The 13,883-nt window shown below is 40.0% G+C and overlaps 1 protein-coding gene across 11 annotated transcripts in view; it reads right to left on the bottom strand.

Annotated features, from left to right (window-relative positions):
• Window positions 1-13,883, bottom strand: part of Mbs (Myosin binding subunit) — a 115,621-nt gene that overhangs the window by 66,340 nt on the left and 35,398 nt on the right. For 8 of the 11 annotated variants that reach the window (XM_074100190.1, XM_074100197.1, XM_074100180.1 and 5 more), the window contains exons 2-6: window positions 6,840-6,970; window positions 3,316-3,434; window positions 2,477-2,625; window positions 1,625-1,780; window positions 623-800 (exon numbers count right to left, since the gene is read on the bottom strand). In XM_074100190.1, coding sequence (XP_073956291.1) covers window positions 623-800; window positions 1,625-1,780; window positions 2,477-2,625; window positions 3,316-3,434; window positions 6,840-6,970 — 733 coding nt within the window. Of the gene's footprint in view, window positions 1-622; window positions 801-1,624; window positions 1,781-2,476; window positions 2,626-3,315; window positions 3,435-4,422; window positions 4,713-6,839; window positions 6,971-13,883 lie in introns of those variants that run through there. The other 3 variants (XM_074100256.1, XM_074100249.1, XM_074100240.1) reach the window with 3 other exon arrangements.

Below are 13,883 nucleotides of genomic sequence, written 5' to 3'. Positions count from 1 at the left end.
GAGTTGACCTCACGCCGCGGCGGGCTGAGCTTGCGTTTGTTGTTATTGTTGTTGACGCGACGAACCACCTGTAGTCACCACGCGCTAGAAACCTATCAAGTAATCGTGTCTATTGTAATCTCACCGTTGACTGACAGCATCCTGTCCAGTTATCTGTAGCTCTACCCGCTTGACCTCTTGCCGCGGCAGACTGAGCTTGCGTTTGTTGTTATTGTTGTTGACGCGAGGAACCACCTGTAGTCACCACGCGCTAGAAACCTATCAAGTAATCGTGTCTATTGTAATCTCACCGTTGACTGACAGCATCCTGTCCAGTTATCTGTAGCTCTACCCGCTTGACCTCTTGCCGCGGCAGACTGAGCTTGCGTTTGTTGTTATTGTTGTTGACGCGACGAACCACCTGTAGTCACCACGCGCTAGAAACCTATCAAGTAGTCGTGTCTATTGTAATCTCACCGTTGACTGACAGCATCCTGTCCAGTTATCTGTAGCTCTACCCGCTTGACCTCTTGCCGCGGCAGACTGAGCTTGCTTTTGTTGTTATTGTTGTTGACGCGACGTAACGCCTGTAACCACCATGCGCTAGAAACCTATCAAATAGTCGTGTTTGTTGTAAACTCACCGTTGACAGCATCCTGTCCGGTTATCTGTAGCTCTACCCGCTTGACCTCTTGCCGCGGCGGGCTGAGCTTGCGCTTATTGTTATTATTATTGTTGTTGACACGACGAGGAGCCTTTAGGGTCGCCTCCGCGAGCCACGACGATATAGTCGGGTCCACAAGGTCCATACACGTCTGCCCCTAAAAAGATATTAATTTAGTTACTGTCTTTGATGTTGTTTCAGTTTTACCCTAATTAATTAATAATGTCGTTTTGTAGTAAACAAACATAGTTATTAGCCTATTTATGTGGTTACTATTCCTGTTTTACGGCGTGCAGCGGCGCAAATTGGAATCGACCCGATGTACACCAATGCGTGTGGTGCGGGATTTATACTCGTCTCGGCTCGCGGCTCGCGGCTCGCGTGATCGATGGTAAATGAGCTTATGTCTACACTCTTGTGGCGAGTTCTGTCTCGAATCTCGAATAAAGCGAGAGCGCGAATGTAAACACCAAGCTCGCGTTCGACGCTGCGAGGGGCGAGGCGAGGCGCGCGCGTCTGGTCACACTCTCACCTCGTACCTCGCCTCGCGCCTCGTCTCGCGACTCGTACGCGAGTGTAAATGCGGCATGATATTTATGTTAAAGGTTGACGAGGAATATAAAAAACCTGACGCGTGGGCAGCACTTCTACGTTTTATATTGCAACATTCTTTACACTTACTATACCTATCAGTCATATTGACAACGGTGTTCGGTGATGTTATTTAAAGGAATATTTTCTAATCCCTCAGACTTTTCCTGAATTATTTTCCTTCCAAAGCTATAGAAAAGAAAAAGCTATAGAAAGATAATCTTCGGCATTTTAACGCACAAAAACAGAAAACAACACTTTAAAATACCACGCGCAAACAACGTTAAACTTTGACATTTGAATTTAGTGTTACCAGTGCAAGAAATTAGTTCTATTGGTGTTCCGCAATATGGCGAGGTTTTTTTATAATTCTGGTCAGCCTTTACTTACCGAGTAGTTCTTGAGGTGGGGATCGGCGCCGCTCTTCAGCAGTAGCGCGGCCGCCTCCTTTTGCCCCCAGAGCGCGGCGGCGTGAAGCGGCGTCCAACCCTCGTAATCCACGCAGTCGGGCTCCGCGCCGCACTCTTCGAGGAGCATCTTCGCCACCTGGGGACAATTGACATGAGAATAGGGAATGGATGAAAATTTTAGAAACACTTGAAACCTTTTTTTTATCGATAGGAATTAACCTTTCTAATTAACAAAAAAAAATATCAGATTTTAAAGTAGCATCAATTAATTTAAAAAAATGAAAGAGTTTTCTTTACCGCCAAATTACGACAGTCCGGTCGGTTAAGGGTTGTTCCATAGTCCAGAATAAAAAACATTGTACCCCTTACCGGCTGCGACGTGCCCCCGTTTGAAGGTCCCACTCCTACACTTGTTTGGGGGCTTAAAACCCCACAGACTTTATACAAGACTACACTTTACTTACGGTGATGTGCCCCTTCGCCGCTGCGACATGGAGCGATATACCTCCCGTCCTAAGGTCACGCCACTCCACATAGCCGTTCACCCCTTTAATGTATAATTAATATCTCTCAACCGCTGCGACAAAGAGCGGCGTAAGCCTAATTTTTGGGGTCCCCGCACCCCAATATAATAGTTTGGGGACTTAAAACCCCACAGACCGTATACAAATTAAAAATTACACTGTAACGTCGCGTCACGTGTCACGTCGATGTACCCCTTAGAAGCTGCGACGTGGAGCGGCGTGCCCCCCGTTTTGGTATCCCGCACCCCCACATAATTTTTGGGGACTTATAACCCCACAGACTGTATACAAGAATAAACTATACTCACATCGATGTATCCCTTAGCAGCTGCGACGTGGAGCGGCGTGCCCCCCGTTTTAGGGTCCCGCACCTCCACATAACCGTTCGCCGCCCAGTTCTTGGCGTCGCTGAGGAGAGTGTCAACTTCAGCATTGCGCGACTTCTCGCAGTCGATGCCTTTGGAAAAATTGTAATGGTAAAATTTGACATATAATAAACTAAGGGGCTGTTTCACCATCCATTGATTAGTGTTAACTGACGATCAAATGCCGTCTCTATTTGTTTTGTTCGAATAGACGGAGACGGCATCACATTTAACCGTCGGTTAACGCTAATCAATGGATGGTGAAACAGCCCCTTAATCTACAAAGTACTTAAGAAAGAAGAATCCACAAACGCTGTTAGTTGTTTTCTCTATCTACTTAAATAAATTACTGAATTTATGTAAGCGAACACTAATTTTGTTTTTGTTCGAGTATTTTATAATCAGGACAGTTTCTACTAGCAAAAGAATGTGGACAAAACGTGTAAAAGATTAAAGTGAAAATACTGAAATATTGTTTATTTAAGTCCGGTGACAATAGAAACAATAAGATAGTGTAATTCTGATGGTCCAGCAGATATCGCCTCCGCTCCGCAAGACGGAACTCTTTCAATGTTTAATGGCACCGGTTTGAAACTTGTTACTAATATGTAGCTTGGATGAGAATGCTAGTGAAGTCAACAGAATACCAGGACAGCTAAAGCAGCTTGTGTTTAAACTCAAACTATTATAGAGCTGTCCTATAAATTGGTTAATGAATGTCATATCTTATACCACGATACCACTTTGATAATACCGCTTAATGGTGTTACAGAGCCCTGTACCTTTCTCGTCGATGGCCTTTTGCAGCAGTTGCTCCATGGCCCCGCTCTCAGCGATGTCCACGGCTAACTCCCCGTCGTAATTGACCGCTGCTACGTCGGCACCGCTCTCCAACAGGTACCTGCAAGGTGGACAGGGAACCTCTATAGTATATAATTAAGCTAGGTAACTAACTTCGAAAATGAAAATAGTTTCAAACTTTTCACTATTATTTATTTATTTATTTATTTATTTTAGGAAAACAAACAGCTTGAATTAATACAAAGTGTAAAACACATAAAAATATTGTTACGGAATGGGTCCCTAGTGACGGATACCGTAATAGAGGCAGACCGAAGAGGAGATGGAGGGACGACTTAGATGCCTATAATGCGGGATGGCGGGAGCTCGCCTTTGATAGGCAGGAGTGGAGCAAGAGAGGAGAGGCCTTTGCCCAGCAGTGGGACACAAAAATAGGCTAACAAAAAATAAATGTTATTACAGATGTTCAGCTATCTACGTGCCAAATTTCATCCAAATCTGTCCAGCCGTTTTAGCGTGAATTAGTAACAAACATACAGACACACACAACACACACAAACTTTCGCATTTATAATATTAGTAGGATTTAACCAATCACAACTGTGACACAAATAGCCTGTCATTGAATTCATCATTGGTTTGCTTGTATTCATTATAAATATCGGTTGGTTTGGTTTTCTGATATTAAAGTTATTAAAAAATATATATTTAATCCGTTGAATTTGGAAGAAGTTAAATAATATTAAACTTCAATTCTTAAGTGTTCTTGGAAATAATTTAATTAATTTAATATTAGTACTCGTATCAGTACAATTTAGCTTTGTTTAGTATTTATCTCGGTTTCTATCGAGCACAACTCCGAACATAGGTTGTGTGACTCTTCAAAAGGCCTCAGACAAATGAATACTGTTGTGGTTGAATAACACCTTATACACCGTGTATTCCTTCGATTTTTGTTAACTTCGACACATGACTTAGTTCGTTGAAAGAAGCTACATGGTGATAAACTTTTTTTTTTTTTTCAAAAAAAACATGGATTGAATAACTGCTAAGTCCTTGTTAATAGTCCAATCATAAAATTCACAAACCTGACGAATGAAATTTACGTGACACCTAAGACAAAAAAAAAACACTACATTCACTTCTTCTGAATTGAAAACACTTTAATTACTGACGTAAAAAACACAAAGCAACACCGTGATACACGATCTTTCAAACACGAAGACCAGTTGAATGTTCTTAGCGGAAATCAAAAATAACACGTTGTACAGCACACGAGTTTTACTTACGACAGTTGAAACACAAACACAAGCGATTCTTTAACTGACGAACTCTTATGCCGACAAAGTCAGAACACTCCCGCGCAAGTACTCCCTCTGTCAGCAGAATAGCAACTAAAGCTGCCAATCGACAGTCAATATGTCTGTTGCAATGAAACAAGTTATTGCTAATTTGCGGGGTTTTTTTTTTAATAGATATTTAATTGTTAGTATCAAGAACAAAGATATGACGCGCGTAGAGCCAGCCATTTTCATTTTCGTTATTGCGATTTGATTAGCTTTATAATTTAGCTACTTAAAGTTAAGCTGAGTTTTCTTAAAATAACGGAGCCGCTATTTAGCGATCGTTTGGAAGCGTCAAAAATCCCTAATTTGAAAACTAATAGATGTGAAAGAAAAAACCACATTAAGAACCTGTTTCACCACTCATTTAGATGTGATGCCGTCTCCGTTTATTCGAATAGAGCAAAAAGAGATGGCATCACAGATATCTGTCACAATAAAATTTATCAGCGAGTGGTTAAAACAGGCCCCAAATCTCTCTGATATAGCCCATGTATTAAACGAGTATTTTATTAATCAAAATACTGATAGGTAGATGAAATAAAAAGGAAACAACCATACCTCTTCAATTCCCATAATTTTATCCTCACCAATATTATAAATGCGAAAGTTAACTATTGTCTGTTACTTCTTTACGCTTAACCCGCTGAACTGATTTAGATTATGAAGATAATTTAAGACTCTGGCAAAGACAGGACCTGACCTGTTGAATGTACCCTTAAAGTTAACGGAAATCAAAAATTACACGGTGTATACCTATAAGAGAGTAACATGACTGACACGCACCGCTTATCACAAAGCCTATACCACTGGAGTAGACTTCCGAGATTTGATGTAGTACTTCTATTCGAAAAACATTTCAATTTCATAGTTACTTACTCGAGAATATAAACATTGTCCGGATGGGGAAAACAGTAGCTAACGTACCTTGTATTATCTAATGACGTCACACCTAACTTAATACGTAACCGTGTATACGAGCAATTTAATGGCACACAATGCTGAAGCAAACGTGAGTCACGTCACCCTAACAGTCCTGTCATTTCCAGTCATCATCATCATCATCATCCCAGCCTATATACGTCCCACTGCTGGGCACAGGCCTCCTCTCAGAACAAGAGGGCTTGGGCCATAGTTCCCACGCGGGCCCAGTGCGGATTGGGAACTTCACACACACCATTGAATCGCTTCGCAGGTTTGTGCAGGTTTCCTCACGATGTTTTCCTTCACCGCAAAGCTCGTGGTAAATTTCAAATGTGATTCCGCACATGAATTTCGAAAAACTCAGAGGTGCGAGCCGGGGTTCGAACCCACGACCCTCTGCTTGAGAGGCGATAGGTCAAACCACTAGGCCACCACGGCGCCATTTCCAGTACTTAACAAGAATTTGGCATAGCTTTCGCGTAGATTGTAACTAGTTTTGAGAAAATAATGTTTAAATCCTATTTTAAATTGTTTTGAAAGAAATATTATTCGTGTTGTTGATAACTTGCTACTTACATTTATCATATTTGATTTTATTAATTAAACCCGTGTAATCTTTATAATAAACTAGCTGTTGCCCGCGATTCCATCCACGTAGAAATATGAAAAATAATTTACGTTCTATTCTCAGACTTACCGAATATACCTACACAAAAAAAAACTAAAAATCGGTCAAGCCGTTTCGAAGCAGTTTCAACCTGGAATGAGGGCTATCGCGTATGAATTTGCCACTAGAGGCGCTAGTGTAGCGTGAGGTCTCCGAAATGTCAAATCTCATAGTTTTTGGGTGAGCTACGCGGGTTTATTTGTAATTAGAATAATTTTGTGGATATTTTGCAATATCTGAAATTAATTATGGCAAATATGCGTTCCGGGGCAATGAATGTCTGTGTTTTGAGACAGTTTTGTCTTTCGGAAACCTTTGTCCTCCCTTTTTTCCGAACAAAACGGGGAGCAACACTGTGGCATGCTCGATGTTTATAAGGTACGGTTTTAAGGTGTATTTAATATGATTTTAATCTAAACTTTGTTTTCACGCCCGTAATAACAGACTTTGAAAGCCATACTTAAAAACCTCACGCAACAGTGCGCCATCTAGTGAGACAAAAAACGATAGCCCTCATTGACCAACTGTGCGCCAGTGGAAGTGTTTATCTGCTCGCAATGGTTCTACACACCTGGCTATGCTCAGGAAGCCACAGGAGGCTGTGGCGTGCAGGGGTGTCCAACCTTCGTTGTCGCCGCGGTCCACATCGGCACCGTGGGCCACCAGGAACTCCACCATGTCCAGGTTGTCGTCGATACATGCCTGGAAACACAGGTAGAGGATGTTTCAAATAATGCTACGTCATAGCTATGTCTACGTCGACGACATTGCATACCATGGAATAGTTCGCTGATTTGAATTTCGTGACATACATGCGCATTTTTATTTCATTTTTAATCTTCTTTTCCATGTTGTCATGAATAAATGTTTTCTCTCTCTTAAAATAAATACCCACAAATATTCTCCCGTTTGGTTTTTACATAACTAATTACTTCTCTAAAGTCTAAAGCTAAGAGTGACCAGCGATTAGATCGAAACTTAGATATAGTACTTTTTTAATAAAACAAATAGGTCAATACAGAGTACAGACAGTCATATTAATCAATTAAATGTCATTCGCGAAGCGACAAGTATTTTTACAAGCTTTTATTTAGTTTCACCGTCCCGTTGTCTGTCTGTCTGTCTGTAATCAAGTCAACAAAACGTACAGTCGGCAGAAAAATCTTTTATTAAAAATGACATTTTTACCAAAAACTTTAGAACTCTGTAGTGTTACATATTGGCCGAACTTGTGTGATGTACTTATGAGGCTATAAAGTCATATCATAACATAAGGCACAAAGGTGTGCAGCAACTTTTGATGCTGACGTACCGCATAGCAAGCGATAAAAATAATTATAAATCAATTAACCTAGCCACAGCGCCTTGTCGCGTCAAGTTAACCATCGCACCATTAAAACACGTAGTTCGTAAGAGCAGTGTTTAAGAAACTTATTTAATTAGAGATATTCTGGGTATACAAGGGTACGTTTATTCGTAGCAAATAGTTACCAGGCGGGCTTTAGCACAATGGAAAAGCACCCAAAACAATTTTAAGTATAGGGCGAGCTTGAGGGGACCCTAAACCGAGATTAGCAGTATTTACAACCCTGGATAGTGCAACTGGTCCTAAGTATTTTAACAAGGAAAAATAATCGATACACACACAAGCACTTCAGCATGAGTAAGTCAACACCATTTTCATAGCTAGATGACATTTAATACACGACCTAGATCGACACAGTCCGTAGAGCACGGTACGAGGTACGAGGATATAACTAACATACACAACACTATGAATCACAACATCTTACAAAAACGTTCAGTTTCGGAGCGCTGTCCACTCCCCTTGTATTTTGACTGAAAATCCCATGACATCCATACAGCCGTTTCAGCAGGACTACTACGAAATTCGAAAATCGAAGTTCGTATCGTACCGTCCCTCTCACTCTCGTATTAAATAATATAAGCGTCGGCGGGACGATACGACACGAACTTCGAATTTTGAATTTCGTAGTAGCCCTGCAGCTGCAGAGCGTGCTAAGCAGTGAGGGTTGCGGTGACAGGCTAATTGACGCTGGTATCATGTGGTCCGGTTGACAAGTTTGACATTTGTGTCACGTCTATGATTGGTTAAATAACTAATTGAGCCAATCGCAAGCTTGTAACGTCAAGGCACTCTCGATACTAACGCCATCTAGCAATATTTCTCGTGCCAAGGTTTCTTGACACGAGAATCTAGAAGAATAGAGAATTCTGGCGGCAGCTGTATAAAAAAATCGCATAGCATTTAAATATACACGTCAAAAAAGTGATATTCGCAAGAAGCCGGCTGCTAAAAAGTGATTCTATAACAGAAGAACGTAGCTTTTTAAAATTCTGATGATGGTTTTTCCCACAGGCCTACCCTACCTTTCGTGATGGTAGGGTCAGTGATATTGGGTTACAACTACGAGAAAAAGACACAGAATGAACTGCCAAAAACTCTTCTCCAGTCGTCGGTTCATATATTTAAAGCGTATTATCGCTTTCCAGTAGAAAAGCATAATTTTATTTGACATTCGCAGTAGCAACTGAACTTAATCTAATCCAAAACAGTACAACCAGAATGTTGTCGCTCGGGACTCGTCGTTTATCTTCGTTTTTCTGAAGATTCATAAGAGAAAGAAAAAGAAAACTAATCTTTTGTTTGGAGTACTGAACGACTAGCAAACTAGTTTAATTGTACCTTTAAAAGAACTCTCGGAAACGGCTCTAATTTAGACGTTTTCGGGGACGGACGGACCAATGGTCTAGCTTGGTCTTATTTTTATGAAATTGCGTAATTTCGTGCTAAAGCTCATGTAGTCGCCGTCATTAGAACTTTACGACAACAGTACGTAAGTATATACGGTGACTACATAATGACTAATAGAATCTCACTCAACTTAGTTTCTAATGTACATTCATTTATGTAAATGAAAATTGCACGCAACGTGCTGCCACCTAGGGTGGAATAGGTGCAAGACAATTAACAGCAGTTTACAAAAAAATTATCTATCGCCCGATAGATGTCATTAACATATTGGATTGTAAAACGAACTATATGAACGAATCGTACAGATTCAACACGGCTGATACGTCCTCGAGTTCGAGGACAGTTGTCTTATAGAAATTTGACAACAATTGTGTCGTTGTCATACCACTTCCATTCTACGTTGTGGTGGCAAGATAGAGAAATATTATGACTAAGCAGCAATGGTTTTTATAAAAAATACCGATTATGTAATTGATCAATCGCACAAAAGCATAGTTAGTAAACAGTAGATCTTTTATAATGAGTGCATAAGTTGATCCTTTGTGATCTCATAGTTGTGGTCTTGTGATCTGTAGCATAAACAGACACAAGTTTCATAATCCACGCCACATAATGGTCAAAACGTTCGCAGTGCATCTCAGCACAACAATAGTGCACGAAGCGCGGCAGCACGGAACCGAGACAGGGTCAGTAGGGCCACTACGAAACTGGAAACTCGAAGTTCGTATCGTACCGTCCCTCTCGCTCTCGTATTGAGACGAGTTTCGAGTTTCGCAGTAGCCCTGCAGTGCCGCCCTGAGTTGGAAACAAATAAAGATCGTTCGCAATTCAGGAGCTGTAACTGGATTAAAACTACAATTTTTTTTTATAACAAATAATAGAACCGACTACAAAAAACCATGAAAATAATTTTCTACCAGTCTGAAGTCGGTGCCTCAACACGAGCCAGCAGGAGCGGACCTATAATCGTCTACCTCACCTACAACTATACGAGTATATTGGACTTCAATCGCTCCTGCTGGCTCGTAACCGACTTCAGACTGATAGAAAATTATTTTCATGGTTTCTTTGTAGTCGGTTATATTTTTTGTTATAATTTTTTTTTCACGCTTTTTAGTGTAAAAGAACTAAGATACAATAGTTGTCAACTGCTCGTCACCTATTACGAAAAATTGTTTTTTTCCATGCAGAGACGTTCATTATTGAGGAGTCCTGGTGCTTCATCACATCACCCGTTCTATTTCACTATATGAATTACGATGAGCTTAAATTGTGTGCGTGCGTGCGTGCGTGCGTGCGTGCGTGTGTGTGTGCGTGTGTGTGTGTGTGTGTGTGTGTGTGTGTGTGTGCGTGTGTGTGTGTGTGTGTGTGTGTGTGTGTGTGTGTGTGTGTGTGTGCATGTGTGTGCGCGCGTACATGCATTTGACATTCCGTTTGACACTCGTGTAGAGCCCCTTATTGTAACAAATATGAAGAAAGCATCCCTGGAGCTAACCACTGGTGCATAACCAGACGGGCCCCGCATAGCGGGCAGCAGGCAGCTTGTTAACTCAATGCACTCTTTATTATACAGTAACCATTGCACTCAGACATTTCATATCAACTGCAGCACGTGTTTTTATACGCAACGATGCGTTTAGATTCTAGTGTAAGTTTTTGTCTTAAAAAAAAATCGGCCAAGAGCGTTTCGCACACGCCCAAATTAGGGTTCCGTAGCCATTACAAAAAATTAAGTAATATTTTTTTAAGGATTTCGTATTTTATACGGAATCTTCCAAGTTGAGGTATATTTTATACCTTAGGCTACTATTTACTCTTAAACTACTAATAATTCTCAAACAAACTTAGCCGTTATTGTTTTCCTTGAAAGTTTAATATACTTACTACCATTATGAATTTTTTCAAAATTTTTTGAAGGGGGGACGCTCGTGTTTCATGAAAATTTACATTTTAAAGTTAAACATTAATCACCCCCACTTTACGTCTATGGGCACCCTAAAAAAACGATTTATAAATCTGTACCCAATTTCAACTCGGTTCAATAGTTTCTGCGCAAATTGGTTGTAAACAGATAAACACATTAGCGATCCTATATTAAAAGGTTCCGTTTTCTCTTTTTGTATGTACGGAACCCCAATATACTTAAACCATACATTTAATTTCCCAGCTCAGTGTGTATTGAAGTTAATTGGTCAAAGTAATATTAATTAATTGGGATTATTGCAGAAATTATGGTTAAAAAACATTGCACTGGTGATTACAGTAATTTACAAAAAAATACTAAAAATCTACGTAACGTAAGCACAAGAAAAGTGTGCCCTTTGAAATCGGTAAACGCGCCAAAGTAAATAATAGTTATTTGTGTCACAAGGGAGCAAAATGGTAACGGCGAGGGCGTAAATTGAATCCAGAATGTAGCGAAGGATTCTACAATAGAATCCTGAGCGTAGCGAGGGATTCTAAAGTAGAATCCTAGGCGTAATGAGGGATTCAAGTGTTAGCGCCCAAGATAAAAATAATTTTGCTCCCGAGTGGCTCATACAACTTTTCACACCGAGCATTAATAAGCTTGAAAAAAATAATTCTTAATATTATTAAAGAACAACCAGCATAGAAAATGGCGTGGCTTTACAATTATCTACTTCAAAAAATAGCATTTGTAATAAAACACTTAGAAAAGCCTTGAACAGAAAAGTTGCACTTTGCTCCCTCTCCTCAAGGAGGAAAAGTTACTTTTCTGAAGGAGAGGTGTGAAAAATAAATTAATATCATGGGACACTTGACCACAGAATATATAATAGTACTAACGTACAGAATGTCCAGGCTCCGCCCCGCACCGGTTCGAGTTACCCCACCCCTCAAGCGCAGATTGCAGGAAAACCGCGGGAAAGCAGTCGGGTGCGCGACGCGATGTATGTCGGCCGCACGGCACTAAGTTAGGGAGCAATAATTTTGCGAAATGGTAACGGTACCCTACCTACTTCCTTTTTCTAAATAAATAATGATTTCTAAAATTATCGCGATTAATACATGACATAACTACCTACCGAATAATTCGTTTAAGTTTGTAGTCGTACTTATATCTATTGTAATTGAAAATAATAATGCTTAAATACACAGACAGATACATTTTAAGTAGGTTTAAATAAATAGGTAAGATTAAAGATTACATTTATTTGCACTATCTAATCCATACCTACATATACCTTTAAATATCATTGGTAGTAAGTACTTTTTTTTTTTTTTTTTTTTATTCGACTGGATGGCAAACGAGCGAGTGGGTCTCCTCATGGTAAGAGATCACCACCGCCCACAAACATCTGCAACACCGGGGGTATTGCAGACGCGTTGCCAACCCTAAACCTTACAGTACTAGGGTTACGCACACATTGACTTAGTCCCAAACTAAGCAAAGCTTGTACTATGGATACTATAGACAACGGATAAACATACATATATAGATTAATACATACCTAAATACATATTAAACATCCAACGACGAAAACTAAATAACCACCCTTTTTTTACATGATAGGGGGAAATCGACCAGGCGGGTCACCTGAAGGAAAGCAATCACCGCCGCCCATGGACATCCATACTATGGTAACATAAGTTAGGCCACCTATAGCCGTTGTCGGTTTCATACATTTTATAAGGTTGCGTTCACATTTATCTGATGCAGTGTGTTGTGACGGCTGAGTTCTGTCGCATCAAAGCTTATATATTATATATAGAGAGAGAGACAGAGAACATCACAACACAACACGATAAATGTGAATGCGGCTAAACTTGCCAACCTAACTTAGGATTGGAATGTACACTGTCATATAGTTTTAATTATATTTTAATCATTTAGGCAGCAATGTCGCTACGTTCTAAAATAGCACATTAAACCAAATTACATAATTATTTGTGCCTGCCTGCCTTTTATTATGTAGGTGCACATTGCGCCCGACAACCGGAACGATATAACGACTGTTCCATTCAAGGTCGAATCCTTATTAACCCCTCGTATACGGTAACATTACCCAACGTTTCCGAGAAAATACGATAATAAATAACTATTCATTACATATTATAGGGTTCCCATACGTCCCGTATATACAGGACTGTCACCGTAATTGATCATCACGTCCCGTATTGATAAGGTGAAATGCGGAAAAGGATATTTCTACCTTTTATGATGAAGAAAGATTCGGAAGATGAAGTTTCAGTCGCAGCTGCTCAGTAGACCACAGCATATAAAGTTATACATCATCTATTTATCTATCTATAACAGCCCTTAAAGCGCCCGTCTTCGGATATAGGCCTCCTCTCTACTTTTCCAGTCTTCCATACATCATCACCAATTCTTTAATTCGTTGTATTGTACAAGTACTACCAACAGTGATGTATGAAGTCAAAAATTGCTAATAAGCAAACAACTGCCAGAACTAAGGCTACGAAAAATCGGAGTTACATACATATCGTCACTAATTTGAAAAAATCTCGTATCTCAAATCAATACGATAACAAAATTGACCCTTGAAATAATGTTCATAAAGTTCACTCAGAAAAATTGACGAATTTAAAATACGAGCTTTTACAAAAGTAGTGACGACTTGCTATTCACGAGTTTTGGGCATCGAAAGAGAAATCGTCCCGTATTGGTTCCTACATAATATGTACCATCCTCTTACAACAAGCAATGATGAGCACGCGCACTATCCAGAACCAGACACGTCCAAAGCGTGTATATAATAAAAAATAAAATAAAACAAGTGCAAGTAAAATAGGCAAACGTGATCTTACCAGTTTCCCCATAAAACAATCGTAAACCTGCTTAAAAACATTACAAGA

Source organism: Choristoneura fumiferana, chromosome Z (assembly GCF_025370935.1).
Source record: "Choristoneura fumiferana chromosome Z, NRCan_CFum_1, whole genome shotgun sequence".
NCBI classification, from domain to species: Eukaryota; Metazoa; Arthropoda; class Insecta; order Lepidoptera; family Tortricidae; genus Choristoneura; species Choristoneura fumiferana.
Note: the sequence above shows the minus strand (reverse complement) of the source record. Positions and strands in the feature narration are given on the sequence as shown.